Here is a 20,801-nt window from a genome sequence, read left to right on the forward strand (position 1 = left end):
TGGCTGTCCTGGAACTCACTTTGTAGACCAGGCTGGCCTCGAACTCAGAAATCCACCTGCCTCTGCCTCCCAAGTGCTGGGATTAAAGGCCTGCGCCACCACCGCCCGGCACCTTGTCCATTTTAACTAAGTGCTTATCATGCACTGTGGTCATAACTTTTGACCTTCTGGGGTGAAATAGTAAAAAAAAAGCACAAATCCCTTGCTTAAACTTTCCAGAATGCCATCAACCTTAACATATAACATTTCCTTAAAACTAAAGGAGAACATCTGCTTTTTCACTTCAAGGAAACTATTAATGGGTCTTTGGGGTATATCTGAACTGTTGGTATCGTTACTATGGCACTTCTAGGCTGATAAGTAGAATAAGGGTTATTTGAACATAAGTATAGCAGTACTACCAGTCTATCTGATATGACAACTAATAGATAAGTAACAGGAAGGTAGCAAATACAGAGTGGATACAGTGGGCATGGGTAGTAGGTATTAGAACAAGGCATATTTGGGCTGCATATAAAAATGCCTAATAGAGATACACTGGAATATATAATAAAATGTACAAAATCAACTTTTAAATACTCCAATGGGGAAACACATACATAAGCCAATAATAAGTAGGAAAAAAAGACTGCACAAGACAAAACTGTGGAAATATTGGTCACTGATAAAGTCGGTAGCAGCCCAATAAACCTGTACCATCAGACAGCTGCCCTACCCACTCTGACAACTCTGGCTCTTGTCTACAGTAGGAGCATCTTGGATCACAGTGCAGCCAGCACCAGAGTTCATGCAGTTGCCTAGAAAGTTGCTTGTAATATCGTGTAAAGGTGTGGTCCCAAGCCTAATAACTGAGCACGAGTCCTGGGCGTCTAATTTGAGTAATTACTCTCTGTGGTACTACTGTGTGCAAAACACAGGCTCACAATAAAACACAGCCCAAACCCACAGAGCTCACAGGACCGACTTCTCTCCCACAGCAAGGAGAGGGTCCTACCTGATAGAGCTGATAGGCGCTAGACCCTCAAAAGCCCTCAAAAGTGGATTTTCCTGTGAAGAGGTATAGTCCTCCTCTGGAGGTCCCTCTCCACCTAGTTATCACTGAGGGTGAGCACAGAACACTTTGTTGAAAAGAAGACCCTAGAGAACCAAATAGAATGTCCAAAAAACATGTTCCTGGTCAGCCCACTTCCCCCTTAGGAACCAGCCAGTGTTTTCTTTCTTCCCACCTCTGACCCCCTTCCTAGTTCACCTCAGGGGCCACGTGCCTCTAATTCATACAAAATCCCTTGAGGGGACTGTCAGTCACAGCCTGTGGGCTTCTAGCAGGCTTCCACTCTCTCTGCCTGCCCATAGAGGTATGACCCAAAGCAGGTGTCCTGATCCTGTCATTCTGGGAAAACCCCAGGAATGGCAAGGCAAGAACTTTCATGATGGAGTCTTGAAAAATTCTCCTTGCCCTCCACTCTCCCAACACCAAACCTCTCAGAGCACCCTCTGCTTCCTCGCCTTCCTCTTGCCAGCACTGGACATTGCAGGCATGCCCAGCCAGGGCCACCCCCAGCATCTTCCTCAGAGCAGTCCCCAAGTGAGCCCATGAAGTGTGTCTATCCAGGTACGGAGGGGACTAGACTCAACGTGAACTCCTCCCTCGTAACCTCACCCCACTCACCCGTCCTCTGGTCCTGTTCTTGCGCTTGGGAATATCTTCTTCCAAATCCTCCTCTTCGTTCCCTTCTTCTACGTTTTCGTCATTTTCCAAAACCCTCTGAAATGACAAGAGAGTCCGATACACGAGTTGAGAGATGAAAGGCAATCGTGAGGACCATCAAAGGGCAGGTTGGGGATATTCTGGGGGTTTTGTTCTTCAGCAAAGCAAGGGTGCAGCCGCTGCCTAAGAGTTTGAAGTCTCGGTGGAACCAGCAGTCTTTCAAGCCCTCAGTTCCCTTCTAGCCAAATTGTCCTAACAGGCTGACCTTTCTCAACTCTTTCACCACCCCCAACCCCAAAGCAGAGGCTTTTTGCAAGAGCAAAAGGATGCTTTCCTACACGGGGCCAGGTTACTTACTCAAAACTTACTGTCTTTAATACAATGTGTTCTTTTGTTTCTAAAGAGCTACCTCAGAACATAAAAAGCCATCTTTCCTTCTCTGCCACTGTGGAGCTCTGCCTTGCTTGATGAAAGCAAGGAACTCCTTGTTCAGCTGGCGGGAATACAGCCTTAATATGCTGCCCATAATAATCCACTGTGAGGTTATTTTTAAGAAAAATAAATGTCCAGCAAGGTGTTAGTGGCACACATAATCCCAGAATAGGAGGACCAGGAGTTCAAGGCCACTCTCAGTTACATTAGTAAATCTAAGGCCAGCCAGGGTTATGGGTGAGAAAAAGAGGCAGACAGACAGACAGATGCATGCACATACGCACACCAGCATACACACACACACAGATAGATGGACACACAGATAGATAAATAGACAGTAGAATAAAACTATTTCATCACAGCACATGACTTTAAGTTTCGGAACTAATCAAGCTTTAAGTTCATAAATTCAAATTAGGCCTCTCTAATATCCCTCAGAACATGGCAATACAAGAGTCTATTTCCATTTTAAAGGTGCATAAACTGAGGCCACAAACAGTTTTGACTGTTCACAATCACCCAGCAAAGCCATGGCCAGAGCAAGGACGGATTGGTGAGCTTATCAGCTTCACACTCATCTGTCCTCCCGTGCTGCCGAGACTCCCCGAGTGTACTGCAACAGATGCTTCAGATAGAGCTGAGCGGTTTGTTCCCTGTAAAGAAGGAAAGGACAGAGGCAGGGGATGAGCCCCCAGGTCTATGATAGAGTAAAAGGCCATAGAAGACCCAGTTGCTACCAGGGAGCACTACATGAAGAAATAAGACTTGGAGCCCAGGAGAGCCCAAGGACCAACATGGTAGAAGAAGCCTTTCCTGGGCTCACTGATGTAACTTTGAGTGATACAATGTTTTGTGCCTCTTCTTATCCATTAAAAACTAGCAATTCTTCGGCTCTCTAACTATTTGTCCAGTGCTGATTGCATGCAGGCACTAAGCCAAGCTACAAACAAATGGCTACAGTCCTTGCCTCAAGTAGACCTTAAAGTGTACTAAATGGTTGAAATAACACATATAACCGTTTAACAGGCATTGTTGTAATGATTGTGAGAGGTCAGTTCAAGGTTCTGTGAAAGGGTGCTCCAAGGGAACTTGGCCTGAACTGAAGGTCAAGGGAGGCTTTCCTGAGGCTGGGACAAAAGAACGAGGAGATGTGGGACGTGAGCAAAAAGGACGGATGAGAGCAACTTAGACGCTTCCAGCCTCCCAGGAAAAGGGTTATGTGTGTGAATGGATGGGCTTAGGCAGGTTCTAGGTCAGCAAGAGCTGGTGGAGCAGTTAGAGGACGGTGGCTTATTCAATGGGGAGAAAGACTGTGGTGTGACCAGCGCTCGGTGGCTTGGGGAAAGATGATGAAGGCAAGGCTAGAGAGGTGGCATTATCATGTGACACAGGGCTGCAGCTTGGGTTAGTGGTGAGGAAGTCACGCCAACTATGAAAAGGCTTAGAAGGTGGTATGCACTGCCCACGCAGTCTGACGTCACCATTACCGCTCAAATGCTCTCCAAGACAGCAATGCCTCTGTAATTTTATCTTCAAAGTGGGAAGCCCAAGAGGAAGTTACCAGAACATCCCACTCCAGGCACATCTTCTAGGTTGCTGCTGGTCACATGATCCTTCCAAAGGACACAAAACATTCCCCATGACTTCTCTATCTTCTCTGCTTGTCTTGAGGAAGCCACGAGAATTCCCCCCCATCGGCTCATATATTTGGTTCCCAATTCATTAGATTGTTTAGAAAGGGTTTAGGAGGTATAGCTTTGTTGGAGGAAGTGTGTTGTTGGGGTTGGGTCTTGAGGTTTCAAAAGTGCATGCCTCCAGTCCCTCCCTGCTTGTGATCAGGATGTAAGCTCTCACTATTCCTCTACCTGCCTGCCTGCCACCATGTTCCTCATCATTATAATCATAGACTCACCCTCTTAAACTGTAAGTATGTCCCCAGTTAAATGCTTGCTTCTATAAGTAGCCTTGGTCATGGTGTCTCATCACAGAATTAGTAGCCCTTACTAAGACACAGCACTTACAGACAGCTTAGCCAACCTTCGACATCAAAGAGAAATGTCCTTGTCTGCTGAACATGGCCTCTGGCCCATCAATAGATGTGGACTAGGGTCCAGAGCACACTCCTTGGCTTCCTGACCTTAAAACGGGGTTACTAGTCAAGCCAGGCAAGGCCAAATCAGACACTCTACCACCTTGGGTTAAAAAAAAAAAAATCATAGAATGAATATGAGGTAGCCCTGTGGCTACTGCTGTTGATCGTATCTTGCATACTTTCCAGGGCTTGAAGTCATTTAATCATGGCAAGTTCCAAGTGCTGGTATCTAAAGGTCATTGCCTCTGGCTTCTCAGTATAGTTCTGATGCCCCTGACATATTTCATGATGAGGAATTTGTTACACACAACATGAATTCTAAACTGGAAGGTTAATAAAAAAAAAAAAAAATAAAGTAAAAAGGTGACCACTGCTGGACTGGTCCCCTAAGTCTTATAGTCTCTTGGCAAGCTGATTTCTCCCTTGAGTTTCCATCCCGTTTGCCATCAGCGCGTAACTCTAGAAGCCTGAGTCTAAAACACTGGCCTCAGATACACAGCCCATTGTCTTCATTTCCTGCCATGCAGCCCTGACTCCAGAGCCTCTCTACCCAACTCACTCCATGAGAGCAGCCAGGAGCTCCTAACAAACAAAGCCTGAGCCAGGACTCGGGAGCCTGAGTGGGGAGAGTCAGGACAGGAGAGTGAAGGACAGGCGGCATCCAACATAACTGACAGCCTCGCTACCTACCACCCTGTTACACACAGGCAGCCCCTGTCCATAGGCATCTGAAGAATAAACACACTTGAAAATAGCATTCCCTACTGTTACTCTAAATAGCCTTTAGTGAGCTGGTAACAATGATTTGTGCTTGTTTTCAACAGTAAAGGATGGGGGGTTTGGGGGGGGGAGAAAGGAAGGAGAGACAGGAGAGGGAGGGAGGGAGGGAGGGAGGGAGGGAGGGAGGGAGGGATCTCTTATCCTCTCACTGCTGTCCTGCACTGTCTGCTCCACCACGCAGAGGAGGAAGGGGAGGAATCTTTATGAAATCTAAATTCACTGCCCTGATCAAAACCCTCTGACTGGCTTCTTTCCATCTCACACAAGGCCAAAAAGCCACAACAACTAGGTCTCCAGAGGCCTCAAGGGTCTGACTCCTGCCCACCTGTCCTACCTCCCCACCCCCACCCCCATCCCCAGTACTGTACTCAGACCACAGGGCCTTCTATCTGCTCACTGGACAAGATGGGCACTGACCTGTCTCAGAGCTGTCACTCTGGGGATCTCACATCGCTGGCTCCTGTCATCCCACAGGACTGTGGTTAAACCCACGTCCCTTAGGACATTCGTTTGCCTAAGCTCAGCCCCCTCCTTCAACACTGCTTCCTCCTGCTGGCTTTCATTAATCCAAAACTCCAACTCTCTTATGTGTTCGCTTGCTTTTCTAACTGGGCGTCACACTGGAATCAGAGCAGTCCTCAGCACCTACCATTCCATGTTCAAAACAGGATGCCTATCAGTCGAGAGCACACACCAATTAATGCGTTAAAAGTTAAGGGAAAGGCACACAGCCAACTTCTTATATATGTAGTCCTGCAATGGAAAGTCAGTAAGAACTTAAACTCAAGGGGCTTGCGGTCTTGTTTCAGCATCCTACAGCACGGACAGCGCAGTCGCATGCTGTGCACGGGCAGCCACACTGCCAACACCAGGGCTGATGCAATAATGGCGATACAATGACAGCATGGATCCTGGCCCTGGGCCATGTGAAGGTGACTCAGACTCGCTCCCAGCATTACAGAAGAGCAGCTGTGTCCACGTGTATCCAGGCTTCTGAGCACTGACTCTGTATCGACCACGGATCCTGTCGAAGTACACCAATGAGGTAAAAACACTAACAGGGCCGTGGGTAATACAGAGACAACGCACCTTGCTCCCAAGGCTACAGGTCCACCCACAGAGGCTAATGCATGCCTAGCTAAACACACAATGCAAAAAAGAAAGCGAGAAGGGGCTCAAACACCTGAGCTAAACAAGAGGCCACTCCAGCTGTCGGGGACCAAGAAAGGTTTAATGGAGAAGATGGTGCTAGGGCCGGGCCTAACCTCTAAATGCATTCAGTGTACGTGGAAGAACACACACTCCAGCAGACCAGAGGCACAGAGGAAGAAAGCTGAGGAAGAGAAAGAGACTGCAGATGAACACTAGCCTAAAGCAGAGAAGAGAGGCCGAAGGAGGCCATGTCTACCAGGCTGGATCTATTTAGTGGAAACACACAATATATTAGGAAGGAGTTGGCACAAATAGATCTGTGCTTAGGACTAAAGTAACAAGGCCGTGCATGGGAGATGGGGAGAGGGTAGTCAGAAACAAGGCCCCCAGTCTCCTCAAGCAGGCATTTATTGTGTACCTACTATGTGTCCAGCTGGGTGTGTGTGCTTAAGCTGTACTAGTGAGCAAGGGAGTCAAGGGGCCCAGGGATTGGTTACATTTACACCAAGGGAATAAACAATCACAAAAACTAAAATTCAAAGAATACTAGATGGTGCTAAGTGCAATATGAAGAAAAAAAAAAACGAAAAAGAAAGAAAGGAAAGGAAGAAAAGCTGAATACAGGGGCAAGATGGGTGTAGGGAATGGTATTAATCACAGTGGTCAGGGCACCCAAAGGTGAGCTGAGAGCCCCATATGTCTGGGGAAGGACTTCCCAAGTAGGATAAAACAACCAAAGCCCATCCCATCTGAGAGAGGCAAGAGCTTTCACTCAGGCGTGGGCCGCCATAGAAAGAGTTCCTTTCCCTCCGGCAAGCTCTCCTCTCAAAGGAACAGAGCTCAGCACTGGAAGAAAATGAGCTATGCCACCACGAAAAGTCATGGAGGAAGCGTCTGTGTATGTCCTGTGGCAGAAGCCAATCGGAAAAGGCTACAGTGTAGCCGAGACTAGGGGGGTGGGTGGGAGGAGAGACAGAAGGCTGTAGCCCAGGATAGGAACAGAAGGGATGAATATCAAGCCATAGCCGGTGTAGGGCAGTGAAATTGTCTTGTCTTAATACTATGCAGGGTGGACCCGGATCATTATACATTTGTCCAAGCACACAGCATAGAGCACGCCAACAGTGAACAGTAACATAAACTGTGGATTCTGGGGAAGGAAAGGCCTGTCAAGGGCACTCACTGACAGATACACGTGTGGGGTGTTGCTAATGGGCGAGGCTAAACTGGAGGGCTAAGGGAGGTGAGAAATCTCTCTTCGTTCCTCTCCATTTTGCTATGAACCTAAAAATCACAGGTTTTTAAGAGTGATCTTTGTCTTTCTGGGCATGAGTGAAGAAACTATTGAGATGGCAACTAAGTAACTCAAGCCAGGGGAAAGGGCAGGTGATCAGGGCAGCAGGAGAGGTCCAGGGGAGGTATCAGACCAGGGGCTACTCTGATTCCTGCTGAAGACACTGCAGACAGGATCCATGGCACAGGGGATGCTGGTGGGAGACAGACAAGTGTGCCTAAGAAGACCTGGCGATGGCTATGTTCAAAGCAGCAGCAATCTCCGTGAGGGCTTATATAGCTTGTGGACAGAGAGGAGAGACAACTACATCGGGTGGCGGCAACGAAGTGAAAAGGATTTGACTTTTCATCTTAACCCTGGAAGGGCAGAGGCAGCCAGCCTCAGATTCACCCAGCATCTCTAAGAAAACCCAGCTCCATCCATGTTGGCATGAGCAAGACAGACAATGAACCACAGTCCCTGACACACAGACAATGAACCACAGTCCCTGACACACAGATCTTTACAAAGCACCACAACAGAATTTGGTGGTGGTGGTGGTGGTGGTGGTGGTGTTAATGAAAATTTTAATAAATTAGTGAACCAATTAAATCAAATGTTAAATTGGATATAAAAATATCATGAGATGTATGACAAAATATAAGATTTAATATACAAATGTAATCAAAATATAATTTAATTATGCTTAATTATTAATATTATATCAGAATTAACTGGTATTATCGTAACACGCTGCGCCCCACACCCCCACACCCACCCCCTAGTTTTAGACAGGAGGGGCCTGAGACACACTGAGGGTGATAAATGATAGGTGTGCATCCTCACAGTGATGTCTGAGAGCTTTACAGGTGGGTAGTGGACACATGAGGATCAAAGCAACTGTCCCTGCCTGGGGGAGGGTGTCCTGGGGGAGGAGTGACCAGGCTGGCTTTGAAGGATGGGTAGGGAGTGCTGCAAAAGGATGCAAGATAATATGGTGAGGTAGAGCTCAGACTGGGGTGTGAGGAAAGGGGCAGAGGTGAGGCAGAGGCCCCAATGGCCACAAAGGCAAGGACTCAAGTCAGTCTACCCTGTTCTCATTATATCTTTAGGATTCAGCACAACCTGGTACTTAGCAGATGTGTTCTGAGTACAGATACCAGGAAACCAGGGAGAGGAACAGATGTGAGGAGACAATGATTGCTCCTGAGGTAGAGGGATGCTTTTAATTCAGAAGCTCTAAGCTTCCTGGCAACAGTGTCACTAAGGACCCCATGGCACAGAGGCAGCAGGTGGCAGTACCCAGGAGCTCCCTCGGCAGATGAGAGTACCTGTATCTCCTGGATGCTTTCCTCTTCTCTGGCATCCACCTTCTTCTCTACTCCCTCACCACGAAGCAAGGCTTCCAGTGTGGTACTCTCAGAGGTAAATCCATCTTTCTTCAGGGGCAGTTCTACTTCTGGAAAACAAACACAGACAGGTCAGGTACCCAGAAGCAGGTAAGGAAGGGTAATCCTTGGGAATCAGGATGAAGAGTCCAGAGTTCTTAGCAGCCTATGCTATTACCTCCTGACAAGCAGGGTCGTGGAACACAAGAGTTGGGTTTAGCTTCTCCACCAGTACACAGTCCCAGGGATGGATGTCACTCCTGCTCACTCCCTGGAGCAAGCTGAGGCAGAACAGAGAGGGTGCCCTCTAGATGTAGGAGCAGACTGCCTGAGACTCAGAGTTGTTTCTGCCAGTCTTGGGGTTTGACTTTGAGCATGATTCTCAAGGAGCCTGGAGCCCATTTCCCTATCTCTAAAGAGGAGCAACTGTGCCCATGACCACAGTTCCTGAAAACAGTCGAGCACACCAAATGACTGGTTACTATTGTCTTCAAAATCTCCCCTTGCATATGCTGGCTGTCTCCTCTGCTTTGTTCCATAAAAAGCTATCGGCCTCAGAGAAGTGGCTCTCACAGGAAAGCAGGGGCCCCAGACCAATGCAGAAAGAGTACTAGTAACGCCCAACGGGCTCCAGAGCAGCAGAGTAGGAGGTCATTGTCATGCTCAGAGAAAAGTGTGGCAAGAGTTTCAGTGTTCCCAAACCTAGAGAAATCAGTAAAGTAGGGAATTTTTCTACAGACATCAGGAGTCATTTTGCTGGGCCTGTGAGTCATTCAAAGCTCCTGTTCTCCTCAAAGCGTTTGTGTTCAAAGCTTGGTTCCTGAAGTGGCACCACTGAGAGATGGGGGGGACCTTTTAGGAAATAGGTACTACTGGGAAATGTCCTTAGATTATTAGGGTATATCCACGAGAGAGATTTACAACCCCGGTCTCTTCCTCCCCTCTCTCTTTCCGGTCATGAGGCAAGCAGCTTTCTCCAGACACGCCTTCTCCACCACTGGCATCAAGAGAAGCCCCTAAAATGGGTCTGCCTACCCATGGACTAGAATCAACAATAAGCCAAAATAAACAGTTCTCTTCAAAGTCGCACAAGGTGACTATAGTCTACTATAGTCACAGAAGGCTTTTATAGTCAGAGAGGTGGAGGAACCCTGCCCCTGAGAGAGACCAAAGAGAGTTTCTGACTCTTCGCCAAGGTATCCACAATTGGCAAGGGATTTTAATTTAAGGAAAGAAAACAAGGGGGCTGGCAAGATATCTCAGCGGTTAAGAGTACTGACTGCTCTTCCAAAGGTCCTGAGTTTGGTTTTCTATATAATTTTTCTCCAACCTCTCCTTGATCCTGTCCCTCTATTCATACACACACACACACACACACACAGATGTGTGGTCCATGCCAGCCAAATGGCCCTAAGAACAATCAAATGAAACCAATCTCTCATTTAAAGCAGGGATCATTGACAGAAGTGTGGATAGGCCAAAGGGAGTAAGTGAAGACTGGTGACAGAGCCAGGGGAGCCATCCCCCTGCCGCTCCTAGAGACACAGAAGGAGAGTCCTTGCTGAAATCCCACACAGGACTGGGGCTAGATGCATAGGAGATCAGAGCCTGGGAAACCAAGACCCAACCATGCAAGGGCTGCCTCCTCTTGTCTTCTATCTCCACTCTCATTGACCAGTTCCAAGCCAGAGCCTGTAGGGAAGGGGCTGGGCTGCTGTAGCTCACCAAGGTCAGCTTTTCCAGGACACAGATCTCAGCAAAGGCGAATGGAAACAGGTGGCACCAATCACAGTCTACTCGCCAGGCTCTAACAGGCTCACCAGACTCCACTGGAGTCCACCTGCCATCTCCTCCACCAAAACACACATGAGACAGGAAGCTATTCCAGCATCCTTAAAACTGAAGAGAGAGGTCTGAGAGTGGATAGCCCCCAGAAAAGTTGGAGGAAGACGTATCTGGAGTCTCTTTTGAGAACTTTCAGACAGAACGAGAGGGAGAGAGGGAGGGAGGGAGGGAGGGAGGGAGAGAGAGAGAAGAGAAGAGAAGAGAAGAGAAGAGAAGAGAAGAGAAGAGAAGAGAAGAGAAGAGAAGAGAAGAGAANGAAGAGAAGAGAAGAGAAGAGAAGAGAAGAGAAGAGAAGAGAAGAGAAGAGAAGAGAAGAGAAGAGAAGAGAAGAGAAGAGAAGAGAAGAGAGATCTATACCCAATATGAACTACAACCAGGGCCAGCAAGATAGCTCTGTGAATAAAAGTCCTCGCTACCAAACATGATGACTTGAGTCCAATCCCCAGAGCCCACGTGGTGGGAGAAAAAAGCTGACTCTCCTAGGTTATCTTCTGACATCCACATGTATGTCACATCTCACATATACTCACACGCGAGTGCATACACACACACACACAAAAACACACACTTAAAAAAAAAACATAACCAGTGGATCAATCACCAATGAAAGTTTACCTATCATCTATTTGACTAATAAATATCTATTGGGCACCTGTCATGTGGCAACCATTGTGCCGAAACCAGACACACAGGAGGTGGCCAAATAATGAGAGAACTCCATTTAGGGATGATTTAAAAATACAGATATAAATGTTAACTGTAAGGCATGTGTGATGAAGTTACAGTTAAGTTGAGTGTCAGTTAGAATCAACTGTGTGCTCTAATGAGCCCTCTCTGATGATATATATTCATTCATTCTCATTCTCTCTCTCTCTCTCTCTCTCTCTCTCTCTCGCTCTCTCTCTCGCTCTCTCTCCAGAAAAGTCTTCCAAATGTCTAATCTCAAATAATTAAAGTGTATCGCCTCATGCCCTGTCCTCAAACAGCTGGTCGCCATCCTTCAAACTTCTAATAATCTTATGTGTATATTTGACGTGTATTCTTTAGCCTTAGTGTGTCCAATTTCCAGAATGCCAGTGTTTTATGGCAGGGAAGTTTCGGTCATTGAATCCAATTATAAGGGAGCCACTCTAGCTCAGAAAAGTTAAGCAACTTCAGCAAGAGCTACCCAGCAGGCAAGAAAGCAATCATGACCTTTCAAGACACTGTAAAGATCAGGACTCCTTATAATCTTATCAGTGAATAGCAAGCCCAGATGAAGCCTGGGCGCTTCTTTGGTGGCACCGTCGTGCACACGCAGAGGACCGTGGTATGGTAAAGCAAGAACGCCGAACATGCAGAAGCTATTACCACCAGATACCCACTAAGCCCCATCACACCACAGAGTGGAGATTTATCCCATTTTACAGATGAAGCAGCTCAGTTTAGGGAGGTTTAGAGCCTGCTTAATACTACAGGACTGGAAAGGAGCAAAGTCCAGTCTTGACTTCTGGGCCCTTCCTCCTAATCACTCTAACAGGACGGCTCTTCCGCCAGCCCCTCTCTCTTCCTAGAAAGAGGAAAGCTCTCCTTCCAGAGCTTTGTGCATCCACTGCATTCTTAGATTCTCCCAGTGGTCCTCAAAAGATTTCAGGATTAAAGGCTCAACTATGCTAAGGCTGTGGGCAGTTCACCACGACGCTGAGCTTTGCTCGGAGAGAGCATCTCTGGAGCTCTCTGCCCTCAGAAAAACCAAATCCCACAACCTATAAGGGATTTCCGGTAGACTATGAACTGAACTTCCTCCTCCTGCTGGCCGCTCATTTTTGTCCCCCTGCTAAATATGCCTCGATCTTGTCTTCTATCACTCAGTCTATATTTGATCCTCTTTAACTGGACTGGCTGGCATGCACGACGAGGTAAGACTCGAGCGAAAATGGAACCATAGTGGTGGAGATGCAGTGGGCTCCCTGGCATGCGAAGGGCTCCAAGGGATAGCCAGTGACATCAAGAGGTCCAGTTCCTTCAGGATAAAAGCAAAGGGGAAGGGTGGGTTGGCAAGAGTAGGGAGGGAGAGGGTTGGTGGGGGGGGTGCACATTATATCACAGAGACAGAGTGGAATCATTTTCCCCTAAATTGCTGAAATATTTTATTGGCTCATATAGTTTCATTTTCAAACTGGCCTAGTCAGGCTTGCCTTGGGGCAGATTCTTAATATAAGTCCCTGTTGATAAGTTACAAGGGATGATGATACAGGCCTGTATCTCATAGCATTCGTGTAAGGCTCAAACAAGATAGGATGTCGTATAAAGAAACTTCAAAAAGGACCCACCCCAAAACTTAGTGTGTGAAACATCACCGGCAATGAAGCAGGGTGATTTTTATGTTTCAGTCTCTTTAAAACTTGGGTGATACACGCAGAGAACCTAAGACAGCTTGAGTGTCTCACAAATGCTGCTAAGTTATTATTACCACGATGTTAATCGCTCATGGTAATGTTCCAATAGAAATCCAATAAAAGCTGCTCATGTCGTCCTAAATTTTCTAGTTACTGTTTGAAAAAGCAAAAAAGAGGTGCAATTAAGTTTTATATTTTCTCTATCCTAAATGCTACCATTTTAATATGAAATTAATATCTAAAAACTGGTGTGATATTTTACATTCTTTTAGACCTCACTGGTACATGTGTCTCCCCCTATAACACATCTAAATTCAGAGGAGGGTTCCAAAGCCACAAGGGGCCAGTGGCTACCCCACTGGACAGAGCAGCTTTACAGCATTAAAAGAAATGCTTAGAAAGATTTTGCTTTCAGTAAGTGGATGGAATTCAAACATGGTTCTTAATGTTGCCTGCTTAATGCCCAATGGAGTACCATTCCGGGAGCGGCATTCAGGCTGACCTCTGGCAAACCCTGTCTGCAAAGCATTCTGGGTAAAGCTTTGACTAGTCAGAATGAAAGGCTAACCCCACCCCCAAGACAACCCAGCAGAGGGTACAATCTCTCTGCGTCTTAACCCCAGGGGGTCCCAGTGCACATCAAGGGGAAAGGTGACAGGTCCAAGCTCCCCCCCCCCATGTACATATGACAAGCACTCCTTGGAACCCCTGGGGATGTCACTGATTTAATTTTATTTTAATATGGCTCATCCAGATATAGGATCCAGTGACTCTTTAAAAGGCTTCTCTTGTTTAACCTCACACAAAGTTGGAGACCACATAACCCAACAGGAGCCATCAAACATTTAACATCAAAGGAAAATGGACCAAAACGCACACCCATAATTCATCTTTAAATTAGTCTGATTTTATACACATGGATATGAACCTATGGATCGTTACTCTTTCCGGAGTGGCAGCAGCTGTCACCCAAAGCCAGCCACCTCCTTGGGACCCGGAGGCAGCTCTGCCTCCACTTCTAATTGGGAACAGAGATACTCCTTGGGTGACTTCCAGCACGATCCATCACACCAGAGACAGCTTCTGTGCAAACCGAAGCAAATCGGTTTCCAAATAAGAGAGAGGGAGGAAAAAAAAAAAAAAAACAACTCTAAGACAAATAAGGATTGAAGCATAGAGAGAGGAAAAAAACGCCATAAATAAAAGCAAAGGAAGAGAAAAAATTGCCAGTGAAGCACCATGGATTCTCCCCAGGCTCTGGACAGGGCAGCCATCCTCTTGGGTACAGATCAAAGCCATAAGCTTTTGACACAGGTGCCCTAAGCCTGCCACCCAATGCACCGAAAGAAAAGCTTCCACTGGGTTGTTGGAGCCACTGAGCTCATTAACAGGATGCAGGCACGATGAGTCTGAGAATACGACGTGGGAGCAGAGTGAGTAATTAAATCCCAGGTCATTTAAAAATGCAAACGCCTTGGATGTCACAGGCTCCGGGAGCCTCTGACTCCTTCTCCTTCATTATTAGGCTAAGGATAGAGGGCTGGGAACCTGCAAGTCATATATGGATTATAATAAAATATGCTGTATAAAAAAAACAGATTAAGACAGGTCTTCTTTGGGGAAATATACAAAGAGAGAAGCTGTCTGTTAGCTGTCGAGTTTGCGAGAGATACCATCTTTCGGGAGGATGGGCTCTGCCAACAGACAGGCTGCCCCAAGGGAAATTGTGGTGAAACACCCCGACAAGGCGCATCCATCCGTCCATCCATCATGGGCTCCCTCTGACGCAGGGGCCTAGAGATAGAGTCATAGTACAGAGGGAGGGGGGAAGCCCACAGACAATAGCAAAAAAAAAAATCTCCTGCTAGCCTGTGAGTGCACAGGGGTTCTGTTGTTGTCGTGGTTGTTTTTTAAATAACTGTCTCTAGGTTTTCTTTTAAAATACAAATGTGCCGTTTTCTCTTCTGTGTGCTTATTATTTTGAGGAGTTAAGCTCGTCATATATCCTTGGATTTGTACATCAACTTACACCAAGGAACAAGAAGCTTAAGGATCAGGCTGTCATTTATCCCGGTAGACGCTCGGGCTCGAGGAGAGAAAGGAAAAAGATAGCACAGACCTGGTTTCCTACAATGGTGGCAGGAGCAGGGCTACATCTCCTTGTTCCCTAGGAAGGCCTTTTCTTGGCTGCATTTGACTCAATAAGCTCACAATAAATGAAGTTGATGTTAAGGACCTGTCACCCAGCTCTCGGTCCCTTGACAGCTTGTGTTAGAATCCCAGGCTAGCCACACCACAGGAGAGCCATCATTCCCCCTGGTGGCCCCTGCTGAACCTGCCCACATTCCTCTGAATAGACACAGTAAGGTAAGTTCTAGAATCTAAGGTTTGTGCTACAAAGGAGCATTTCTACCAACTTTCGGCCCAAAGAAACATCTATGATATCAAAGTTAAGATACCACTAGGCCAGCCTGCAGGACAAGTAGAGTTTCCCAAGAAGGACAGAGAGAAGTGTTATGGTAGAAATGGGCTGAGTGGAGGAGACACTTCCAAGGCGTGAGAGACTCACTGGAGGAGGTTATAAGGCTTCAGGTAGGGAGGATGACTGCATCCAGGAGATCCATGGCACAGAATGGTGACTGGTTATTAATAATATGTTGTTGTACTTAAAATTGCTGAAGGAGTTCATCTGAGTGTTCTCAACACACACACATACATACAGAAATGACCAACTATGTGAGGTGTTAGACACATTCATTAGTTTTAACTAATCATTTTACAGTGTCCACGTGTATCAAACATCAGGGTGGGTGGAAATGTGGCTCACTGCTAGAGCACTTGCCTACCATGCCCAAAATCCTACGTTCAACCTCCATGGTCATACACACACTTCCATGAATATGTATGAATATGTATATATGTATATATATATGTATGTATGTATATATGAAACATTCATACAAATTCACAGATCTATATGTATTTGTGAGTACACACATAAAAACAATCCTATAGTGTCACATATGTATGATACATATGCATAGATACATCTATATGTATCTTACTGAGTACACACACACACACACTCCAATATACCTTTATAAAGCTTGAAAACATTAGAATAGCTAAAGACTGGAGTTATAGCTCAGTTGGCAGAGCACTTGCCTAGCATGCATGCAGCCCTGAGTTCTACACCCAGCCCTGTATAAAATGGAATGTGGTGGCACACCCTAATAAAGATCAGGATACCAAGACCATTCTTGGCTACACAGCAAGTTCGAGACCAGCTTGCACTACAGGATCTCCTGTCTATAAGTAATTAAGTAAAAAGTAGTTCAAGGGGGCTGAAGCACCTGGGTGTCTAGGGATAAAACCTCAGTTCCACCCCCCTAAATCTCACAGTTGGCTTTGACTACCTCAGCTGTAAAACAGAGAGCAAAGCCCACCTCCCACTGTTGCTAAAGAGCAAAGGAGAGATCAACTATAAAGGGTCTGAGCCCAGTAGATGGTCCAGAGCCAGGCTCCCTTCCTTCCTCCTCCTCTGTTCTCCCTGTTCTTGTGCATCTCAACCCAAACCCCTTGCCTCCCAACACTCTCAGGCTACTGGACATGATGAGACCCAACTTTCCCAAGAATGGGTATGGCCCAGGGAGAAAAGAAGCAACCAGGCAGAATCTGGAGCAGTTAAAGGACAGAAGAGTCGGAGCATGAACACAGCTCCAAGCAGAGAGATGGGCCCTGCCCCACTCCCAAGGGTGGGTAGAGCCCCCTGCAGCTTTGGAGGAGAAACAGCAGCCACACAATGGAAAGCGCCCAGCTTTGTTCATTTATTCAACAGCTAGTAGCCAAGTATGGAGTAGGCTGTTCCAGGTGCTGGGGACACAGCTGTGGATGACAAAAATCCCTGCCTTCATAGAACTTACATTCAAGTTCATAAGAAATGACACAGTTGGGGAGGGATATAAGAAATGACTGTACTGAGGTCTATGATCTGGCATCTTGTAATTGATGCTTTGGAGAAAGAACAGAACATGGCAGGGAAGCTGCCATATGGGGGCATTAGGAAGGTGCTAGGTACTTTTAAATATGGCCAGGAAAGCAAGAGCCTGGAAGAGGAGTGAGAAGAGGCCTGTTTGGGTAGCCATGCAAAAATGTCACAGGCACCAGGGAGCTATTAGTACATCTGCCCTGAAGCTGCCATTTGCCTGGAACACACACAGTGAGTTGGGGGCTTGCAGGAGGTCAGCTCACAGAGTTGCAGGAATATTGAAGTGCTGTGTAGGTGGCAGCAAGAATACCAGCTTCCAACCTGGGTGTGATGACAAGCCACAGGAGGCTTTGAGCAGAGAGAGGCAGGGCAGTGCCTATAGAGTAACAGGGTCACTCTGAAGGACAGTAAACACAGAAATGGGGAGACCACAGAGGAGGTTTTGCACTACTTACAGAACCCCAGGATAAGCCTGTGCTGGGAGGAAGCTGGCAGAATAGGGGCAAAGCTCTTTCCTCAGAGAGCTTAGCCTCTCCTTGTCAGACCCCAGAGTACACTGGGCAGGAATGAGTGCCCCGGTCCCCAAGCAAGGGGGCTTCTTTCTATATGTGACAAATCTATGCCAAGGACAGATGCCCGATGCTAGGAGCACCAAGGTGTGAATTCTTATCTGGGCAAGTCCACAGAGGCATGGTTCTCCAAAAGAAAGAAGAGCAGCTTCCACCAAGGGCAGAAGATGAGCTTCAGGCATATGGGCCTGCCTAGCACAGCACATTGCAGCTCTACGCCCCTGTGTATCACAGGACAACAGCTATAGTAAAAGCAGACAGTGGGTCCCACAACCAGGTTCCAAGAACTCTCCTCAACATAGAAGATGCTAGAATGAGGCTTTGGGGGGGGGGGGGGGACTCAGAGATATAATGTGTTCCTGGCTCCAGACCAGACAGCACACAATTTCCCTGCAGTGCAGCAAGCTGTCTGTAATAATCTCCTCGCTGATACTGAGGAGTGTCGCACGCAGCCTTTGTGGAGGTCCCCTGAGCCCATTCCACAGCGTCTGGGGAGGCAACATTTCTGTGCCTCCTCACCCTGCCTCCACACCGCATGGCCTTTAGAACAGCCCCAAAAAAGAAAAAAAAAAAAAAATCTACCATTACCCACATTTTGTATGTGAAGAATCAGGGTCTGGTCTCCCAGGTAACCACCCAAGCTTCCAAAGCTAGTGATTGAGGGATCTGAACTTGGATCCAGGCCTTGTGGTATCTATCTATTCAGTGTTTTCTTTTCTCCAGTAGATTATGAGGCTAGGAAAGGGGTCTATAACCTATGACTACATATAGGCCCAGGACAATGACAGAGCTGGACAGGAAGCACAGCTCTGGGCCAAGGCATCTCCATCTCTCAACTTCCCTCATCCGTGAAAGTACATAGGAGAACTCAGTGTGTTCTCCCAGCTTCATTTAACAAATCGTTATCATTCATGTACCATGTCCCAGGCCTTGTGCCGGCTTCTAGGGATGCAGATGAAGAAGATGGGTCCCTGCGCTGTGCCTGTCCGTGAGAAGACCGAGGTGGGAGGAAAGTATGCAAGAGCAGACTTAAGTGATTCTCAGGCTTCGCGCCCCTGCTCTAAACATGGGACCCTCTGGCCCATCTACAAAATGAAGCCTTGGAAGCTGCGGCAGCCATGCGGCTACTCTGCCCTCTTCTAGCTCCAGGCCTTGGTCCTTTGTCAGGAACACAAGCAGTGCCAAAACAGCCCCTAAGTTCTATTGACTCCAGTTCTGCCACCCGAGACTTCAGGAAGCCAGGGAGCAGGTGCCAGGGCACCGGCAGTTGCAGCATGAAGAAGGCTGAAGGCCTGCCCAGCTAGCTACCTTCCTCCCAGGAGCCACCAGGAGCAGAAGAGGCGGCCAATGCGGGCATCTAGGATAGATGGCTGCAGGCTCTGACATTGCAGGAAAGAGATAAATGACAGGTCATTTCCCCGGATGCACTTGAAGGCATCCATTCTCCTGGCCATATCAAGCCCAGAAACACCCCCCCCCCCACACACACACACACACACACAGAGGCAGATAAACACTGACAGATGGGGGGTGGGAGCCAGCATCCTTCTCCCTCGGAAGGACACAGCGGCATCCATAGCAGGCCCAGCAGAAGGTCATGCTGGCTCACACCTAGCTCAAGGCTTTACTTGTCTCTTCTCCACTGCCCTCCCTTGTGCCCACCCCCACCCGACTCATCCATCTAAGGAGTGCGCCTGGCACAGGGGGATGGCTGGGGGGCACAGGAGCCCGCCGCAGACAGCCCCATCAATCTCAACCTACATGCCTGGCACATCAGCGTTCCTTAAGCTGTTCCTGGACGGGAGGGTGTTGGTGGGGGCGGGAGGACTGTCTTGGAGAGAAGAGAAATCACATCAAGCATCAGAGGGCAAATGGTGGAAGAAGCCTAGAGACTATTAAAATGTGGGCCATGGACAAAAACAGTAGGGAACTAATTAAGATGCAGGATTTGCAGGAGCTGAGGAAGTTGGCCACTGCCTGCTCCCATCTGTAGAGTTCTGGCAGTTCCGCGCAGCAGGCACCCTGGGTAGGCTCAGACCTCCTCCTGAACCTTTCCCTTGGGGGCGCCCCTCTGAGGGTCTTTGTCCCTGGTTTGTTGGCTAGCTTATGACTTTCTCTGCTTTGGGGCATCCTGAGCTACAGTCTCCCACCCTCCTGTCAGTCCCCCCAGCAGCCAGAGGAAGGAAGGAAGTATACCCTGCCTGGTCATTCATCCCTAGTCATTGAAAGGCTGCCCAGAACAAGAAACCGAGGAGAAGGAACCAGAAGCCATTTCTGGCAGCCTTCCCTCCTGCTACCCTTGGGATTCTGCAGGAAGGGCAAAGAGCCTGATGCTGCCTGAGTGATTCAGGCCAGGGGTGCTGGCAAGGCCTCAGGTTCCAGGGGAGCAGAAAAGATTCCGATGTCTAAAGCTCTCCATTTTCAAGCACCTGGATAAGTGTGTGCATCAGGTCCTACAGAGAACAGTGCCAGTCCTGACCTGCTCCCTATAGTAGCCCTTGGCTTCACCACCGACACTCTTGAGAAATTAACTTCCTAATCCACACCACAGTTTCCCATTCTCTAATATGAAGATATAGCTCTATATCTTCCCAGGGCCACAGGGACCAAAGGTCTGGAGTTGAAAGATGCTCAATTAATCAAGCATTTAATCCAGAGAGATATTAAGGAATAATTCCCACACACACACATCCAAATAAAAAGAAGTTTAGTGTTGTGCACCGTAAGTCCCAGCACTCTGGAGGCAGAGGCAGGTGGATCTGTATAAGTTTGAGTCCAGCCTGGTCTACATAGTGAGTTCCAAGACAGCCAGAGCTTCATAGTGAGACCTTGTGTGCTGGCTGGTTTTGTGTGTCAACTTGACACAGGCTGGAGTTATCACAGAGAAAGGAGTTTCAGTTGGGGAAATGCCTCCAGGAGATCCAGCTGTAAGGCATTTTCTCAATTAGTGATCAAGGAGGGAGGGCCCCTTGTGAGTGGTGCCATACCTGGCCTGATAGTCTTGGGTTCTATAAGAAAGCAAGCTGAGCAAGCCAGGGGAAGCAAGCCAGTAAGTGACATCCCTCCATGGCCTCTGCATCAGCTCCTACTTCCTGCCCCGCTTGAGTTCCAGTCCTGACTTCCTTTGGTGATGAACAGCAGTATGGAAGTGTAAGCTGAATAAACCCTTTCCTCCCCAACTTGCTTCTTGGTCATG

General features: G+C 47.6%; 1 protein-coding gene across 2 annotated transcripts in view; it reads right to left on the reverse strand.

The window, feature by feature from the left end:
* Nucleotides 1–20,801, reverse strand: part of Dpf3 (double PHD fingers 3) — a 275,179-nt gene that overhangs the window by 108,317 nt on the left and 146,061 nt on the right. For both annotated transcript variants that reach the window (XM_021178797.2, XM_021178798.1), the window contains exons 4-5: nt 8,769–8,896; nt 1,670–1,765 (exon numbers count right to left, since the gene is read on the reverse strand). In XM_021178797.2, the coding sequence (XP_021034456.1) occupies nt 1,670–1,765; nt 8,769–8,896 (224 nt within the window). The remainder of the gene's footprint in view (nt 1–1,669; nt 1,766–8,768; nt 8,897–20,801) is intronic.

Source organism: Mus caroli, chromosome 12, assembly GCF_900094665.2.
Source record: "Mus caroli chromosome 12, CAROLI_EIJ_v1.1, whole genome shotgun sequence".
In the NCBI taxonomy this organism is placed as follows: domain Eukaryota; kingdom Metazoa; phylum Chordata; class Mammalia; order Rodentia; family Muridae; genus Mus; species Mus caroli.